We start from the raw sequence: 19,822 nt of genomic DNA on the forward strand, positions 1-19,822 counted from the left end.
ATAAATATGGAGACGGGCAACGTTTCAGTTGCATCAAATGGAAATGTATTTTTGGAAGTTATAATGGCACTGGGTGAGCGGCCCCGCTAGTTCGTGTGCAGACGGCCTGGAACCTCTAAGGCTGAATGCAGACACGGCTCTTTTTAAAATCTGCCCCGAGACGGAAGATCAAGTAAGGAAGTGGCCCAATGCCTTTTGCAAGACACCTGCGGCACTGATGTTATTGTGCAAGTTAAATTTGGAGTCCCACAACATACATTTTTAAATTTATTCTTTTACATCTGGCGTGGCATTTTTAATTCTGCTTGGTTGATTGGTTTTTACAATTTGTCCAGGAAGTTATCTAGTGCGGGAATGCCCTCCTTCAGCCCTTTGCGCTTGCGGGTCTCGGCGACCACCTGGCAGGGGCGGCTGGTGTTGTCGAACGGGTCTCCGGGCAGAATCTGCCAGTGGTCAAACACACACTGGGGGAAAGCCTGGCCACCTGTGTTGGATCTCAAGTCAGCAGTGAAGCCTGTGAAGAGAGAAGGAGAGAGAAGAGTTTATACTATAAGCAAACAAAACCGTAAGACAGAAATACAGGTGTTCAAGTTTACCCACACACCCCACATTGTCTTAGCTAAAAGCAGCATGCTGGAGGCATCTACCTTAATAAATAATATTAGTAATAATTTATTAATTTATACCCAACCCATCTGGCTGAGTTTCCCCAGCCACTGTAGGGGGCTCTCAACAAAATATTAAAAGCACAAGAAAACATCAAACACTGAAAACTTCCCTAAACAGGGTTGCCTTCAGATGTCTTCTAAAAAGTCAGATAGTTGTTTATTTCCTTGACATCTGATAGGAAGGCGTTCCACGGGGACGGCGCCACTACCGAGAAGGCCCTCAGAGCTGGGCCTCAGTGTCCAAGCTGAACGATGGGGGTAGAGATGTTCCTTCAGGTATAATGGGCCATTTAGGGCTTTAAAGGTCATTCCCAAACTTTGAACTGTGCTCAGAAACGTACTGTATTTTTTGCTCTATAAGACTCACTTTTTCCCTCCTAAAAAGTAAGGGGAAATGTGTGTGCGTCTTATGGAGCGAATGCAGGCTGCGCAGCTATCACAGAAGCCAGAACAGCAAGAGGGATTGCTGCTTTCACTGCGCAGCAATCCCTCTTGCTGTTCTGGCTTCTGAGATTCAGAATATTTTTTTTCTTGTTTTCCTCCTCCAAAAACTAGGTGCGTCTTGTGGTCTGGTGCGTCTTATAGAGTGAAAAATGCGGTACTTAAGAGGAAGAGAAGTCTGCTACCAAGGCAAGACCTGCTCAACTTTGTAGCAGCCATCTCAGATTAGCCTGGGAGAGAACCTCTGATCGATCCTTCACACCTCCAGCTGCTGACAAAGGTTACCTGGAAGATGCAAGTGCCAAGGGAGGCTGATAAGTGCTGACTTACCAAAGGACTCGTTGACAGGGAGATAGGCCTTGACCACAAACATGGGGGTGCCGGCCACCTGGGACTCCTCAAAGACGTGCCCCCGCTTCCTGTTCAGCACGCCATAGATGCCACCCACAACCTGTTCTGGGCACTGAAAGGGGAAGAAAGTGGGCATACGTTACAGGACTGCACAGAGTCAAGCCAGCGGGCCGCCGCCGCCTCTTAAGAACACAGCCTGGCTCTAGTCTCCCACCTGGATCTCCACAAGGTAGATGGGCTCCATGAGGCGGGGCTGAGCTGTCAACACGCAGGCGTAGAGGCACCTTCTGGCCGTGGGAATGATTTGGCCACCTCCGCGGTGGATGGCGTCCGCGTGCAGGGTCACGTCGTGCACGTCAAAGCGGACGGCGCGCATGTTTTCCTCGCAAAGGGCACCCTGGAGAAAAGAGAGAGGTTGGGGGTGGGAGAGAAAATCATTTTCTAGTTTGCATTCAACCCAACTTTTCTGTCCTTCCTCTCTGAAGCAGGCAACGTAGTTGTTTTTAAAAAAAGCAATTAAGCACTCTGCCATAGCAGCCAAGAAGCAAAGGTATAGCCAATGCCTCCTTCAGCTCATGGTCAGCCTTCTTCCTGCAAACTGTCAGAGCCAGGAGGAGGAGGAGTCGCCCAGGGGGAGCAGAGGATGGGAAGAGCGTGATCTACTAAGGGGCAGAGAATCGGAGTCTAGATATGATGGAGAGCAGCAACAACTGAGAAAGGATAGGCGTAATATTTTACAAGGGTGGGAAGGAACATCATGGACAGAATAACTGTCACACACAGGAGGTTTAAGGTAACATGTCAATACGAATAGATGTCGTTAGTACTGCAGTTGTTGCAAGAGGGACTGTTATTTTAACTGGAGTGTAATTGAGATGGGTAAGATTTTGGAACACAGAAATAAAGCAAATAATCAAACCATCAATTCTAGCACATGGGAGGCCACCTAAATTATTTAATCTGGCATCTGAATAATTGGAATTAGCAATTGTATATAATTCGCCATTGTTATAATGAGGCTGTTACTGAGTTATTGTAATTGAAAACTAATGATGATTATTATATATGAAAAGAGAATTGGAGACTAGAAACAGGGGAGGTGCAAATATCCGTTGATTCCCTTTCCATCCCTGCCCCGCAGTACAGTCGTCCCATGGACTCGGAAGGGATCCCAGAGGTCTTGTCCTCTTGCAATGCAGGAATCTTTTCCCCTATGTGGGACCAGAACTTATGACCCTGAGGTTGAAAGCCTCATCCTCTACCACTGCCCATGGCAGCTCCTCCTGAGGAAGAGGTAGTGTGTGTGTGCTGGGCAGTACCCATGCCCTCAGAGGGGGAATGGACAGAGCACCTAGCAGGAGGTAGAGGAATTTGGAGACGACACCCCCACCCCCCTCGATCAAGGAGGAGAAACGCACGCCAAGCAACAACCAGCAAGGAAAAGTGAACACCTGAAAAGGACGCCCCATCGCAACTCAGGGGGAGGGGCAAGAGGAAATCACATACGAGGCTGATTCAACTTCCTAAAGCTGGAACACAGCCTTGAGGGGCTGATGTGACAAAGCACTCAAAAGTTACAGGGAACCAGGCAGAGGGCCTGTGGAACGCCCTCCCACCAGATGTCAAAGAGGAAAACAACCACCAGACTTTTAGAATACATCTGAAGGCAGCCCTGTTTAGGGAAGCTTTTAATGTTTGACGGACTATTGTATTTTAATATTTTGTTGGAAGCCGCCCAAAGCAGCTGGGGAAACCCAGCCAGATGAGCGGGGTGCAAGTAATAAATTATTATTTGGAAACTGCAGCAAGTCTCTGCTCCATTCCAAGAAGGCAGGGCGCAGACAGCCCGCCGCCCTGCGATGAGGGGCGCCCACTCTTGCTTACCTCCTTCGTGGCCCACTGGAAGCCTGCCACAACGCTGTCCTTGATCTCGTTGAGGTACTGCACCCCCTTGGTGATGTCCGTCAGGATGTTGGGGCCAGTGCCGTCCGGGCCGAAGCACCAGATCTTGCGGGCCTCGGCGACGTCCCACTCGTACTTCTCGGCCAGGTAACGGGCCCGTGTCTTCAGCTCCTGGCGGGCGGAGACGTCTCCTTTGTCGATGTCCTCGGCCAGGCCGTCGGGGAAGGGGCGGGCTTTCATGTACAGGCGGTTGTGCTTGTTGGGAGACTTGGAAAGGCACAGAACACTCGACTCCTCGCTGACCGTCTCACGGTAAGAGACCACTGGGTCGGATTTCTGCCAGAAAGATTTTTTTAAAAAAAATTTAAGTCCCTAGCCGCTTCAAAGCCAATGCGGACTGTTTATTGCATCTTGTACATTGCCTTGAGATAGTCTGTAGCAATGGCTTTGTTTTTATTTATTATAATTTTTTTATTAATTTTCTCATTTTTTACATTCTTAAGAGATCAATGACATCCCTTCCTCTCTTTTGGCGGTTTATAAATCCCTGCATATTTTACAAAAGCTATGCCATTCAGTATTCCATTATTGCATCCATCAAAACTTTTTGACACTGTTGAATTTATCTTAATGCTGACAGGGTTTTCAAAGTGTACACAATTCTGACCCCGTATATTCAAAAAATGTTTTCCAATCTTCTCTAAACATATGCTCTCCTTGGCCTCTTATTCTATATAGAAGACATCTGAAGGTAGCCCTGCTTAGGGAAGCTTTCAACGTTTGACGGACTATTGTATTTTATTATTTTGTTGGAAGCCACCCAGAGTGGCTGGGGAAACCCAGCCAGATGGGCAGGGTATAAATAATAAATTATTATTACAACTTCCGGGTTGGCGCCATTGTTTAATGGCGGATTCCCTCCGAGCTCCGGAGGGAATCGGCTCCGTAGCGTCTGGGTCTGGCCGCTGCGGCGAAGCGGGGACCCTTAAAATCACAGGCGCGGATGCCTGTGAACACAGAGACTCGGCGGGCACCATTTGCGCCCCCCCAATCCGCGACGGAGCCTTTTTAAAGGCTTCGGAACGGAGGCAGGGTGAGGCGTGGTGCTGAGAGTACTCCCTCGCCTACGGAGTGAAGCCGCAAGCCATTGACAGAGAGCGCCAACTTCTTCCAAGACCGATTGGACTCTAAAATATAAACCCGTGAGTAATACGGAGATTGGAACTTTAAAAATTTGTAATTTTGGATTTGGAACGAGCGGGAAGGGGCTAAAAAGGAAGTTCACCCCCCCTCTTTGTAAACAATTTAAAGCAAAGGACTGGGCAGCTAAGGTCGAGAGAATCTGTTTTTTGTTTTTTTAATGAAAGATCCTGACTTCACGGTTTTGATACTATAAGAAGATTTACTGGAGGATAAAAAGAATTTTGGGAGCTGAAATTTCACCCCCCCCCCGAGACCCGGGAACGTCCTATGAGAAAGCCTGTTGCATTGAAGATTTTGACAGCTGTCAAGTGAGCTGCTAGTCAGCTAGCTGTCAGCTGGAAAAAGAGAACATTGTTTCTGCTGTTTTTGCTGGTTTACTTGGTATAACTTGTTGAAAATAAGGAGGGCTGATACAAAATAACTGGACTTTTGGTTTTGAGCTGAAAGGAACAACAAGGAACTAAAATCCCCCTAGAGGGGTAATAGGGACATTACATCACAAAAATGGCTGGAGTATGTAAAATCCAAGCAGAATTGGACAGAGCACTCGTTCTCTTGGGAAACTTGCAAGATGAGTACAATGCTTTGTCTACAAAGGTATCACTACTACACTGGACAGTAAACAACAGTTTTGAGCCTGATAAGGACTTGAAACAGGAAGCCCATTCAACTGAACAAATAAATGAAACTGAAAGTGTAGATATGATGGAGCAATATGTTGTTTTTGAAGAAAATGAAGGAGGAGCAGGAGATTTGCAGGAGTCAAAGGAGAGTTACAATATGAGGCCTGACATGATGATAAAAAAGGATAATAAAAAGTGGATGTGGAAAGCCTGGTCTGAATGGGAGTCTGGAAAATGGAGAGATCCCTTTTGGAGGAGATCTGAAGACCTGAGGATTACAAATTTGTTGGTGAAAGCTGGAGCTTTGGGGACATCTGGATTTGAAAGAAATTTGAAACAAGAGTTGGAGCACCCCATAGGCTTTGCCTTTAAGTATGGAGGACTGGCTGGAAGCGACATGGATTCTGTTGGGCCGGAGCCCCTCCGAGACTTGGGGTTTAACATCAAGGACTATCAAAGAGACCGGCAGAAAGGAACTGAGAGAGATATAAGGGCCTCGGATGTGAGATCTCCAGGCTAAAAAAAAATAATAATATAAAGACTGATGGATATTGGTTGGGGACTGGAACCGGGAAAAGGGTGGGTGGAGGTTGGGAATCCAAAGGGTACATAAGGATAATTTGCTTTTTATATTTTTTGTTAGTGGTAAGGAAATTGGGTAAATCGTGGAAGGGAAATTTTGGTCGACTTTAGGAAAAAGGTTTAGAAATAATCAATGAGGTATAAGTATTGATGTGTAATTTTAATAAGGTAAAATTGGTTTCTTTTCTTTTTAAATTAATTGAAAATAAGGCTGTTAAAAATAAATTGAAGAAATGGAAAAAAGAAGTAAAGTAAAGCAATAGTATGTTGGAACAAATGTTTAAGCTAAGGTAAAGAAATAAGTTAAGGACTTGCTGAACTGACAATTTAAATTGGAATACAAGAAGGGGAGGTGTGAGGAAGTCTGAGAAATAAGGTTAAGAATAATAAGTATTAGAAACTTTATGTGTTTTTTTATTTTTATTTTTGTTTAGTTTTGAATGTTATGTATTTTTGTGTTTTTTGTTTCGTTTATTTTTTGTTTTTGTTTGTAGTGTGTTATTGGAAAATGCTAATAAATATTTAATAAAAAAAAATAAATAATAAATTATTATTATTCATTCTAGTAATACTCCTGAATACCACTTGCTGGAAACCAAGGGAGGGGGGTGAGAAGAAGAGGAGGAGGAGTTTGGATTTGATATCCCGCTTTATCACTACCCGAAGGAGTCTCAAAGCGGCTAACAATCTCCTTTCCCTTCCTCCCCCACAACAAACACTCTGTGAGGTGAGTGGGGCTGAGAGACTTCAGAGAAGTGTGACTAGCCCAAGGTCACCCAGCAGCTGCATGTGGAGGAGCGGAGACGCGAACCCGGTTCACCAGATTACGAATCTACCTCTCTTAACCACTACACCACACTGGCACCATGAGGATGCCCTTATGGTCGGGTCCTGCTCGCTGGTGTCTTAGAGCCACACCTTCTCTCAACTCCCGGACAGCTGCAGCCCCAAGACCGGGCTAGAGACTCGTCACGTGGTGCAATTACCTTAATTGGAATGCAGGCATGGTCCTCCTCGAGATCCTTCAGGCAGATCTCCAGATGCAGCTCCCCAGCGCCAGCTATGATGTGCTCCCCAGACTCCTCAATGATACACTGGAAGATGGGGGAGAGTGAAAGGAATGAAGCAGAAATGAGGCCCAGCCCAAACCGAGAAGCGTCCCCCACCCCCAACCCACAATGTGCTGCCCCCCGTCATCTCCCACACCTAAAAACCCTTTGAAGGGGTTCAATGGGTTTTTGTACGCAGGCTATTCACCCCGGCTCACCTGCACCATGGGGTCAGACTTGGCCAGCCTCTTCAGCCCCTCCACCAGCTTAGGCAGGTCGGCGGGGTTCTTGGCTTCCACGGCGACGCGCACCACGGGGCTGACGCTGAACTTCATGACGCGCAGGTTGTGGGCGTGCTCAAAGGTGGTGATGGTGCCCGTCTTGACCAGGAACTGGTCCACGCCAACCAGCCCCACGATGTTGCCGCAAGGCACGTCCTCGATGGGCTCCACGTAGCGGCCCATCATGAGAATGGTTCTAGAGGGGGAGAGATTTTTTTTAAAAAATGTATTTTTATTGAAGATTTTCTTAGTTTACAAAAGTACGTGCAATGTCTCCCTTTTTTCCTCTCCAAGTAACATTTTTTTACAGATCAGTTTCATTTGTTGAGACATTCGGAAGGAGGGGAAAGCGTGCGGAATGGGGGGGGGGGGGAATTGTGGAGAAGTGGTGGGAAGGTAAAGGTACAGGTACCCCTGCCCGTACGGGCCAGTCGTGTCCGACTCTAGGGTTGTGCGCTCATCTCACTTAAGAGGCTGGGAGCCAGCGCTGTCCGAAGACACTTCGGGGTCACGTGGCCAGCGTGACAAAGCTACTCTGGCGAGCCAGCACCAGCGCAACACACGGAAACACCGTTTACCTTCCCGCTATAAAGCGGTACCTATTTATCTCCTTAGGACACGGGTGGCGCTGTGGGTTAAAGCCTCAGCACCTAGGACTTGCCGATCGAAAGGTCGGCGGTTCGAATCCCCGCGGCGGGGTGCGCTCCCGTCGTTCGGTCCCAGCGCCTGCCAACCTAGCAGTTCGAAAGCACCTTCGGGTGCAAGTAGATAAATAGGGACCGCTTACCAGTGAGAAGGTAAACGGCGTTCCGTGTGCTGCGCTGGCTCGCCAGATGCAGCTTTGTCACGCTGGCCACGTGACCCGGAAGTGTCTGCGGACAGCGCTGGCTCCCGGCCTATAGAGTGAGATGAGCGCACAACCCTAGAATCTGGCAAGACTGGCCCCTACGGGCAGGGGTACCTTTACCTTTATTTATCTACTTGCACTTAGTTGTGCTTTCGAACTGGTAGGTGGGCAGGAGCTGGGACCGAACGACGGGAGCTCACCCAGCCGCGGGGATTCGAACCGCCGACCATACGATCGGCAGGTCCTAGGCGCTGAGGTTTTACCCACAGCACCACCCACGTCCGCTGGGAAGGTGCAGGACAGCAAAAGCAGCTTGGGGGGGATGGGAGCTGGAAAGTCTGCTCTGGGGGCGGACTGGCGGTCTTTTGGAATGAGCCACTGCCAGGGGGAAACTATTGACACATCCCCCCTCTCCCCAGGGACAGGTTATGAACATCTAAAGCAGGAGTAGGCAACCTAAAGCCCGCAAGCTGGATGCAGCCCAATCGCCTTCTCAATCTGGCCCACGGACGGTCCGGGAATCAGCGTGTTTTTACATGAGTAGAATGTGTGCTTTTATTTAAAATGCATCTCTGGTTTATTTGTGGGGCACAGGAATTCATTCGTTTCCCCCCCCAAAAAAATATAGTCTGGCCCCTCAAAAGAATCAGCCCACGGCTGAAGAAGGTTGCTGACCCCTGATCTAAAGCATGGGCTGGCAAACTAAGACTCACTCAGTTCTCCGCTTCTCCACTCACTTAAGGCGGTGGCCTTGGAATCGCAAGTGTGTTAAACCCACTCACACCCAGCCTGGTTATGTTTTCTAGAGCTACATGTAGCTGGGCTCTGCAGAACAGAATTGCTGGATAAGGTGGGATTTTGCTCTTGGACTCTTATATTCTTTTCAGCTGCTACTTCCTGCCACCCCAAAGCCCACGCGAGCCTGCGGACAGGGACGGGAAGCGCGAAGCAAAGCCCGGCGGTTTTTGAAAAACGGACCTCTGGATTGGCTTCAGGTAGAGATCTTCCTTCTTGCCTGGGGTGTAGTTTGGTCCCATAATTCTGCACTTCAGGCCGGTGGACACTATGCCCGAGAAGACGCGCCCAAAGGCATAGAAGCGGCCTTTGTCGGTGGTCGGCACCATTTTGGAGATGTACATCATCAGGGGGCCCTTGGGGTCGCAGTTCTTAATTCCTGGGGGAGGAAAGGGAAAAAAAGACTATTTAAAGGCTCTAAAGGTAAAGGGACCCCTGAACATTAGGTCCACTCGTGACTGATTCTGGGGTTGCGGCGCTCATCTCGCTTTACTGGCTGAGGGAGCCGGCGTACAGCTTCCGGGTCATGTGGCCAGCATGACTAAGCCGCTTCTGGCAAATCAGAGCAGCACACGGAAATGCTGGTAGAGGAAGTATATCGGATAACAAATGCCACACAGAAGTTATTGTGCTTTTCCATTGAACAATTAAAATTGTGCCTGAATTAAGGGGGGAAAGGTTATACAAATGTAGGGGTTTTTGTTTTTCTTTGGCGATCAGCCTTTTATTGAGGACAATAAAGGTAAAGGGACCCCTGACCATTAGGTCCAGTCGTGGCCGACTCTGGGGTTGCGGCGCTCATCTTGCTTTACTGGCCGAGGGAGCCGGTGTGCAGCTTCCAGGTCATGTGGCTAGCCTGACTAAGCCGCTTTTGGCGAACCAGAGCAGCGCACGGAAACGCCGTTTACCTTCCCGCCGGAGCGGTACCTATTTATCTACTTGCACTTTGACGTGCTTTTGAACTGCTAGGTTGGCAGGAACAGGGACCGAGCAACGGGAGCTCACCCCGCCGCAGGGATTCGAACCGCTGATCTTCTGATCGGCAAGTCCTAGGCTCTGTGGTTTAACCCACAGCACCACCAGCGTCCCATTTAAAGGCTCTAGGGGACCAGAAAAAACTGCAACCGTTTCTGTTCGGCCACTCTCTTCGCTAGAGAGTCAACCTCTTTCTGGGGATGGGGCACCCTGCTCCTCTTCAGGGGGGCTGCTACCTACCCATGGCAGCTTCGTCGTCAGGGGGCCCTTCGTACAGCAACTCGCAGCGGTACTTCTGAGCGGTGACAGGAGAGGGCAGGTGGATGGTGATCATCTGCAGCAGTGCATCCCCGGCCGGCAGCCAGCGTCTCATCACAGCCTGGGAAGGAGAGGGAGGAACCACGAGAGTTACAGAAAGGTAGCCGTGTTGGTCTGCCATAGTCAAAACAAAAATTTTTTTTCCTTCCAGTAGCACCTTAAAGACCAACTAAGTTAGTTCCTGGTATGAGCTTTCGTGTGCATGCACACTTCTTCAGATACCATATCTTCTTCTGTATCTGAAGAAGTGTGCATGCACACGAAAGCTCATACCAAGAACTAACTTAGTTGGTCTTTAAGGTGCTACTGGAAGGAAAAAAATTTTTTGTTTTGAGTTCAGAGAGGAGAGCCATCTATCCCAGTCACATAGCGAGGTCACCACGAATCAGGGTGGATAAAAACCAATTGGTTTTTTATTTTAAAAAATTGGGGGGAGGGGATTGCATCTTTTTAATTTAAATTGGATTTTTAAATTAAAACATGTATGCATGTTTTTGGGGAAGTAAATCCCACCAGGGTGGGTAAAAATCTTTTTTTTTAAAAAAAAACTTCTTTTAATTTAAACTGGGGTTTTTTTAAATATAAATTGGTTTTTTTATATAAATCAATTTTGTTGATTTGAATCGATTTTTTTTTAAATTGGATTTTTAAAACAAAATGCTTTTGGAGGAAAACCTTTCCAAAGATAGTTTTCTATTTAAGTTGCATTATAGCCCTACGCAGGCACCCCCAAACTCTACCCCCTACCGCGGCTTTGGGACTACAATTCCCATCGTCCCTGACCACTGGTCCCGTTAGCTAAGGATGATGGGAGCTGTAGTCCCAAAACAGCTGGAGGGCCGAGTTTGGGGGTGCCTGGTCCAAAGGCTATTCATCAGGAAATAAGGATTTGTTTTAAGTGTTCCATGTGTGCTAAAACTCTGAGCTTCATCCTCTGGCGCCTACTGAAGGCTTTCCTACCCCAGCAGGGGTTTTAACTTCTACCCCCCTACCCTTCCTAGGGCATGAGCCACGCGCCCTCTCACCTTCAGCAAGGGTTTGCCCTCCTTGTCTTTATCCTCGCTGTCCAGCTTTATGTCCAGCTTCTCTATCAGTTTGGCGGTTTCCTCCTTCTTGAAGTTCATGATCGCATCGAACACCTTTCAAAGGAGAAATAATTGCACGGACGTTAGGCTAGGCTGGGTGCAGCTCCCACAGAAGCAGCGGGTTATGTCTCCTCTAGCAATATTCCCAAAGCAAGGAAAAACACTCATCAGGCTTCCTTCCCACTAACTGCAACAGGCAAAGGCAATACAGCTAATGCACAAGTCCATTTGTATTTCACACCGTGCTGGCTGCCCTGACTTTTGGCTTGAAAAAAGCCGCAACTAAAATATCTACACTGTCTGTGCATAGGCTGCCACGGCAGATTCAAGGTTTTTTTGTTCATATAACAAAGACTTGAACAACTGGGTCCTGGGATACCTTAACGAGCACCAGAGCCTTCATACCCCAGACTTGATCATTGAGATCATCCGGAGGAAAGCTGCTCAGTGTTCCCCCTCGTTTACAGAGGCTCAAATGACCACAAACAGAAGTCAGGCATCCAGCCCCATTCTGGTTAACACTCTTCCAGCGAGTACCCTCGTTTTTTTCTCAGGCGTCTCTTCAAGACATTATGACACCAGGCCTATGCAGCTACTTAATTTTCATTGGCTTATCAGCTTAATAACCATCTCGATTTTTAAAATTTAACTCATTAAGACTACCTTGATATTTTCTTATATGGTGGGATAACAGAATCAGTACAGTCGTACTTTGGTTTTCGAACAGCTTAGCGCTCGTTTTGGCTCCCGAATGCCGCAACCCCGGAAGTGTTCCAGTTTGTGAACTATTTTTGGAAGCCGAACATCTGATTGGCTGCAGGAGCTTCTTGCAGCCAATCAGAAGCTGCACTTTGGTTTTGGAAGTCAAATGGACTTCCGGAACAGATTCCGTTCACCTCCCGAGGTACGACTGTACTTCTATAAATAAAATTAGCCAGAACCACCATTTTTACGTTCTTATTCCAAGTGCTTTAAAGTTGGAAGCCCCTCTCAAGCCTGGACCTTCACACAGAGAGGGAAGTGGAACCCTTCTATTGGTGCCAAAAGAAACTAAGGCACGACCGGGAGGTTCTCAGACATTTTATCGGGAGGTTCTGTAGTGTGGATTGGCAAACTCTGGGTCAGACCTACAAAAACTTCTTCAAACTTAACAAGTCAGGTCAAAGTGAAGAATTTTTTTCCATCATCATGGTCAGATTGCGCCAAACCACAAAGAGCACCGAGAAACTCTATAGGGAAAACTGGGAGCGGAGTACATCACCTTGAAAATCGGGTCCAGGATCAGCTGGCAGAAAGTTCTTGGCAGCTTCTTCCCATCTGGGCTGGTGGCCGCCTTGCTGAATTTGCCAGTGGCTGGGTCAAAGTACCTAGGGACGAAAAGGCATGTGAGCTTCAGCTCTGCAGTGTCTTTTTTTCCCTTTAAATGATATTTATTAAAAGTTTAAGTTACAGAAAAAAGAAAATAAAAAATTACAATACTTCAAAAATAAAAAGCACAATAAAAAAACAATAAGAAAAACAAAAACATTTGAAAACAAAAACATTTAAAAACATATCCAGTATTTCCATATCTTTATCTTTCATTTACTTGTTTCATCGACCTCCTCACACCTCCCTTTTTTGTATTCTAATTCAAATAGCTATTTCAGCAAATCCTTTCCATCTTTCTCAATTTTTGTTCTATAGTTTATCTTAACACAATTTGGCCTTAAATTCTACACTTTGACCCGTTAACAGTCCATTTTTACTTAGTTCTTTATAAGCCTTCCTACTAAAACCATGCAACTTCATTCCAGCATCCTTCTAACATTCATTAATTTTGCAATGTTTCTGTAAATATACTTTAATTTTTTTCCAATCTTCTTCCACCCAGCCTACCACCTTCTCAGAGTACCCACCTAAGTGGGTGGCCTCCTGGAAGCTGCCCGCAAGACCATCTTTTGGAAGAGCCAAATTTCTACGCTCCGAGGCGCCCAACTCCTTTGACAGGCTGCCGTTTCCTCACTTGCCCCCCTCGAAAGCAGTCAGCCTCCTCTGTGCCTTTTGCAGTCCTCTGAGCCTAGTTGGCGTGCTGCAAATTGACACCGCCTTGAAATCCGTGGGGTCTCGAGGGCTATGTACAGTGGTGCCTCGCAAGACGAAATTAATCCGTTCCGCGAGTCTCTTCGTCTTGCCGTTTTTTTGTCTTGCGAAGCACGGCTATTAGCGGCTTTAAGAAAAAGGAAACAAACTCGCAAGACGTTTCGTCTTGCGAAGCAAGCCCATAGGGAAATTCGTCTTGCGGAACGACTCAAAAAACGGAAAACCCTTTTCGTCTAGTGAGTTTTTCGTCTAGCGAGGCACCACTGTATCCCCATTCTCTAGAGAAAGCTACATGCCTCACATGTATGGCCTGGATCTGACCCTTGGTGGCCAAGCCAAGTCAACAGATAGGGGACAATTTTCAGGACTAGTCTCAGGATTAAGTGCTTGCTCTGATCCTGCCTGTCTGCAAGGGAGGTCAGCTCTAAGTGTTCTCCCCACTGCATTCCGACCTGCAGAGTGGATTCTAAAGGAGAGCCGTAGCTCCAGAAGCCTAAGCCGCCCTCACCTGTCTCCCCACAGCTTCTTCATCATGTCTTCTACTTTCTTGGCACGGTCAGCTGTGCTCAGCTGCCCTTCGCCCTTGGCTGCGAATTTCGCCACGTACATCTCGGCAAACTGCTTCAGCGTGAAAGCCCAGCCGTGCAAGCCGGAGCCAAAGCCGACGGTGCCCAGAACCGGATCAATCTGGAAGGCAAGGAGAAGAACACATCAAGGTATGGAGTTAGGGAGTCAACTTCCTGACGGGCTGGAAGCTCGCCTTTTAATATGTCATTTATCATTTTAGCTGTTCTCAAAGAGGAAAAAACAAACCATGAAGGGTACAGACTTTGAAAATGTTCCATTACATATTCAAGTTACAGAATGAAAGCTCACTTCAGCACTCCCTAAAAGTGAGGCTATTCTAAGAAATTTGGGCTAACTTCATATGACCTTTCCACAGAGGCAATGAAAATAAATGCCTGTGAGGCATGCATTTTGAAGAAATAAAACATGTTCAGTTGGTAGAGCATAAGACCTCTTTATTTCAAGGTTTGAGCCCCATGTGGGCGAAAGATTCCTGTGTTGCAGGAAGTTAAACTAGGCGATCTCTTCCCACTCTACAATTCTAGGATTCTAAGCATTCTAATGCTTAAACATCAATACTGATTTCTCTGTCGCGCTTTGGAACAGACCGAGGTGCTCAAGTGTCAATGTAACTGTGTTCTAGCGACCATTTGTGGCATGCAATAGGGGTTACATCCAATTCACACTCCTGAGTACAACCACTGAGGCCCTTTTTCAAGGGAGATAAAGAGGTTGACAACCTTCTCAGCGGTGGATCAGTTTGTGGACCACTCTCCACAAGGGAAGCACACCATTTGTCTCGTCTATGGGTGCCAGGCAAAATCAATTATTTTCACGGGCAACTGGCTTTTAGGGGTACCTAAAACATGTCACTGGACTTTGATGCGATGATCCATTAATAGGATCGGGCAGGATTTGTACCTTCAAAATACATTTTGAGTATTTAATTTGTGTTTAGCACTCATTATATGCCCGGTTTTAATGGACTTCATTTCTATTCTCACCGCACAAGCTGTTCTGAGGAACCAGAACACAAAAATGTGACTTGATTACGAATAATAATTTAAGCCAGTTGGAGCAGGCCCAATTTCAACAGGTCAACATGATACAGCTGCTCACAGAGGTGAAAGGTCAAGACTGCACATCAACACGGCCTGCCTTACCATAATGTTGCCCATGGGGCCGCCCTCGCCTTCCCCGTAAGTGGAGATGATGACGTTCACGTTCTCCACAATGCGCTGGAAGGTCTGGTACAGTTCCTCTGGCTGAAGCTGCAGCTCCAGCAGAGCCCGGTCCATTTTATTCATCATCAGGACAGGCTTGATCCTCTCAGCAATGGCCTGGCGCAGAACGGTCTCTGTTTGGACGCACACCCCTGGGAGGAAGAGGAAACAAAGGCTCAAGTCATCGCTATGGGGCTACGAGCACTTGGGGTTAGGGCCGCATCCTCCGAAACTTCCTAATGCAGAAGGTGGGGCTTCTTTCAGCCTATGGACACCCTTGCTTCCCTCTCCAGCCTATGGGGCATATGGTCCTTGGGAGACAGGCCACAGCAAGGGGCCATAGCTCTAGATCTCAAGGCAAAGGGGGACATCTCACCAGAAACACAATCCACGACGACCAAGGCACCATCGGTGACACGCAGGGCAGCAGTGACCTCCGACGAGAAGTCCACATGGCCCGGGGAGTCAATCAAATTGATCAGGAAGCCACAGCCATCTTTGCTTTGCTTGATAAATGCCAAATCATTCTCCGCAAGCTCGTAGAAGAGAGAAATTGCCCTGGAGGAAGAAGATGCATAAATTCCTAACAGTTAAACTACCGTTCCACCACAAGAACCCTCTAAGGCCCTTCTTCACGTGCCTCCTCCTCCATGAGAGGTCGGGAGGGTGAACATACAAGAACGGGGCCTTTTCTGCAGTGGCTCCCCATTTGTGGAACAGGCTCTCCTCAGGGAGGTTTGGCTTTAGGCGCCAGGCAAAAATGTTCCTCTTTAACCAGGTCTTTGGCTAATTGACACCCAATGCCCTTTTAAAGTGCGTTGGAGAGGGAAGGGAATTACTGAATTGCCATTATTTTAATTATGTATTTTGTGTTTTTTACTGTTGCGAACTGCCCTGAAATCTATGGTTACAGAGCAGAATGCAAATTTAATAAAATTATAACAATAATCCTGCCTTTTCCTTGAACTGGGACTCAAGGTTGCTTACAGACATTAAAAGAAGACAAATAAAATACAATATACACGTATCGAGGGCCTATGGCTTGTCTTCAAAAGCACTGAATTAATGCATACATACTTGAATTACATCAAGAGTGACAAGTTCTACCTTTCCACTACCAACTTGAGATGCTGACAGCATAAATCAGCAATATTTCAGACCTTTTCGAATCACAGAATTCTAGAATTGGAAGGGATCCCAAGGGTCATCTAGACCAACCTCCTGCAATGAAGGAATCCTTCACCCAATGTGGGGATTGAAACCATGACCCAGAGATTAAGAGTCTCAGGCTTTGCTGACTGATGTAACCCGCCCCCCTTACACAGAGCTGCAATGCAGGAATTCTGCTCAACAGCCACCCTTGGGTGGTGCAAACCACCAACCTCCTATGTGATTTTAATGGGAGAGTTAAACCCCTATTTGAATCTTCCCCAGCCGAAAGAAACCTGCCTGGATGAGCCTTCTGCTTGGGATTCCTTTTCTGGAAGTTTTAGGAATAGAGAAGGGGGGAAGACGACTCTGGAAAGGACTTACGTGGACTTGATAGTGATACACCTCTCCTGCTCATCTTTTCTCGTGTCGGTGAAACGGGTTTCTCCAGCGCGGGCAGAGGCAATAATCCCAGCTTTGCAAACCAGCGAGTCTGTGAGGGTAGATTTCCCATGATCCACATGAGCGATCACTGACATGTTCCGGATGTTGGCCTTCTTGTCCATGATGGCCCGGATCTGGTCTACGGTGAAGTTCACCTGGGGCAACAGAAGGGAGGTTAATGTGGCTGCTTCAGACAACAGGCCGTTCCTGGACTGCTTTATTGAAGGGGGGGGGTGGAGAGGAAGCACTGAGGTGTCATTCTGTATCAGGAAGCTGGCTATAACTGCTCTACGGAATTTGCCTCCAAACTTGGAAACATGTGGTTTCAGATCCTGCTTAGGGCAGGCCCACACCATACATTTAAAGTGCATCCAACACACGTGACTTCCCTCAAATAATCTTGTGAACTGCAATCCACCCCGCTCACACAGCTACAACTTCCAGCAGAGCTACAATTCTCAGAACCATTAGCGACCTACAGCTCTTAGGATTCTTTGGGAGAAGTCTAATATGGTGTGGATCTGCCCAAACTCCTGTTACCAATGAACCTTCTGCTTGCTGCAGTTGCAAGCATGACTGTTTCTCTCATAAGGCGAGAGGGAAGGCACTGCGCACGTGTTTCTCGTTGCCAAGCTGTCGCCAGCTCTGAATGGAGCCTAGATATGAACCGTTTTGTTGCTAAGCATCAGGGTGGGCAAAGCACTAATCTGCCTTCCATTCCAGAAAGCCCAGCCTATCACAAACTAGAAAGAACTGCCCTTTTATTATCCTCAGTCAGAGTAGACAATACTGGACTAGATGAATCAGCAGTTTGACCTGGTATAATAAAGTACGTAACTTCACTGAGTCACGCCGGCCCCTCTGTGTGCCAATTCTGCTATTACAGAACAAACACAATTTTTTCCAAGGGCATCGCAAGGCAAACATGAAGGCCTATAGATACATTAAAAAAGACACACACGTTCTCAATGTGCTTAAAAAAAAAGGGCATACAAAATCTTTCAAGTTGTACTGGGGATCGCCTCCACACCCTCTGAACTATGGAGTCTGGTTGAAACAAAACCACCCGTCGCAGTTCCTAAAACAGCACCCGCAGAACTCTAGTTTGGATGAACAGATCGTTTCGGCACGAATCACCCAGGTTCACTGGGCTTTAGGGACGGGAGAAAATCTAATTCCGAAGTCTCTAGGCGTCTCCTCCCCGCCAAAGACCGCAGGGCTTACATAAGACGGCTGCTTTAACGCAGGGAAGAGAAAGAGTGTGTGAAAATACAATTTCCACTCTGCACGCTGCAGTACCTCCCTTTGGCCGAGATAACATCCTGGCATTCTCCCAGCTTCCTCATACTATGCCACATCACTTCACTTCCCCAAGTTATCTCCCCCCGCAACAGATATTTTTACCTGCCAACCAAATATATTCTGATGCATACAGAGCTTTGGGATTCTTTTAGTTTTCACTGTGATTCCAAGACCTATTCTCCCCCTATTTCGTAGCTCCCCAAAGGGAAGCCTCCCCTATCTTCAAACGTACACAGAACTCGCCACGGCTTGAATATGTCATCCAGTGACCCCCTTCCATCAATTCATTTCTTGCTATTACATTTAAACCCCACCTTTCCTCCCGGGAACTGAAGGTTGTGTATGTGACCCTCTGCTTTTCCACTTTTTATCCTAAAAGCCCCGTGAGGTTAGACCTCTCCTTTTCCATTTTTTACCCTAAAAACCCTGTGAGGTTAGGCTGAGGCTCAAGGACCCTTAACATGCATGTGTACATACTACATACATTAAGCACGCATTTCATGTAAAAATGAAATTCACCTATTTGCCCTAGCATATCCTCCAATCCAAAATCCTTTTTGTATTTGAAAAAGGGGGGTAGGCTTATTCTGCCGCAGAAACAAGGGGAAGGAAAAATAAAGGGGAACCCTTAAAAAAAACAAAACGTTGAGCATAGAGAGAAATAAATGCTACCTTAAACGGTTACTTTAAAAAAGAGGTTTGTATCCACCTAAGTGGAACCTCTCTGAAATTGAAGGGAAATATGTTATTGAAAGTAAGGAATGTAAATTCTATGTGTTTTTAAATTTTGCTTTTTCTCTATTTTTCGAAAACTTCAATAAATATCTTTTTTATAAAAAAATGAAATTGAAGGGCCCCGAGTTACCTATCAGTGCAATGAGCCTACTCTCGAGTAGGACTAACATGGGGTTTTGGGGGCGAGTCCTCTCCCACCCACATTATTAAGGTCCAGCCACACCCTTCGGAGCCCCATATTTTTAATTTTAATTATTTTATTATTAGTGCCCCTCTTTTCACCCCCAATTCCCCGGCCACAACATTAGCAAGCAGCTTTTCCCGTCGCTATAACAGAGCTGCTTTGGTTCTGATTCGCCCTTTTAGCTTATCTGCTTCCTTTCCAGGCCTCTCCCAGGCCTGGGCCTCTTCTCGCCACCGGCCCCGCTCCCTCTCCGTAGGCCTCCAAGCCCACAGCAGGCCCCGGAGCCTCAGCCCCGCTTCCCCCGCGGCCTTACCCGGCCCCGCATTTCGCCCCAGGCCCCCCGCTTCCCCTCAGCCCAACCCCAGCCTCCGATGCCTCACCATGTTGGCGGATGGCGCCGGATTCTCCGCAGGCGCTTCAGAAGGGGCAGGGGGGAAAAAGAAAGGCCGGCAACAATGGCGGCGGCTCGGGTAGCCCTGTCTCGTTGGCAGGGGCCGAGCGGGCGGAAGAGGACGCTGACGTCAACAAGCTGCTTTTTATAGGAGCCGGCAAGGGGCGGGCCGTGGCTCGTAAGGAAAGGAGGAGGGGCCTGGGGAAGGAATCCGGAACACGGCCGCTCTAGCCCCTTCGACGCAGCTCTTTGATCCTAGAGGCGGGAAAAAAAGAGGACGGAAGGAATGTTTGGATGGTTCTCGCGCTTGCGCAGTGAGAACTTTTTGATCAGTGCGGAAGTGAGCGGGCACGTGGGTACGGTGCCTGATTGCAAAGGGGAGGCGATGAAGAAACTGCTATATTTTTTATTTATGGTAATAAAGGAATCATATTAGCACTGATTTTTATTTTGATTTCTGTGTGGTTATTGTATCCCATTCGCAGGCATTTTATATTTTAAAAATAATAATGCTCATTTGTACCTATTTTCATTATTTTTTTAAAACCTCTATTTAACCTAGACAGCGTCTTAAAAAGCAGAGACATCACCTTGCCAACAAAGGTTCGTATAATTAAAGCTATGG

General features: G+C 47.3%; 1 protein-coding gene across 1 annotated transcript; it reads right to left on the bottom strand.

Moving 5' to 3' along the window:
- Window positions 1–254: 254 nt before the first annotated feature.
- On the bottom strand, window positions 255–19,327 carry LOC128405838 (elongation factor 2). The gene is made up of 15 exons (XM_053372835.1): window positions 19,187–19,327; window positions 16,526–16,740; window positions 15,369–15,550; window positions 14,933–15,144; window positions 13,711–13,889; window positions 12,382–12,487; window positions 11,061–11,174; window positions 9,958–10,096; window positions 8,926–9,121; window positions 7,038–7,296; window positions 6,757–6,864; window positions 3,345–3,698; window positions 1,675–1,857; window positions 1,440–1,572; window positions 255–514 (listed from the first exon to the last, which is right to left on the bottom strand). The coding sequence occupies exons 1-15, from the start codon at window positions 19,187–19,189 to the stop codon at window positions 321–323; spliced, it is 2,577 nt and encodes an 858-aa protein (XP_053228810.1). The 5' UTR covers window positions 19,190–19,327; the 3' UTR covers window positions 255–320.
- Window positions 19,328–19,822: the final 495 nt, after the last annotated feature.

This window comes from Podarcis raffonei, chromosome 18, assembly GCF_027172205.1.
Source record: "Podarcis raffonei isolate rPodRaf1 chromosome 18, rPodRaf1.pri, whole genome shotgun sequence".
Lineage (NCBI taxonomy): Eukaryota > Metazoa > Chordata > Lepidosauria > Squamata > Lacertidae > Podarcis > Podarcis raffonei.

Coding starts and splice junctions, on each gene's coding strand:
- LOC128405838 (XM_053372835.1), bottom strand. Junction 15,551..16,525: donor TGTATCACTATCAAGTCCAC/GTAAGTCCTTTC, acceptor TTCTTCCTCCAG/GGCAATTTCTCTCTTCTACG. Junction 6,865..7,037: donor AGTCTGACCCCATGGTGCAG/GTGAGCCGGGGT, acceptor CCCATCTTCCAG/TGTATCATTGAGGAGTCTGG.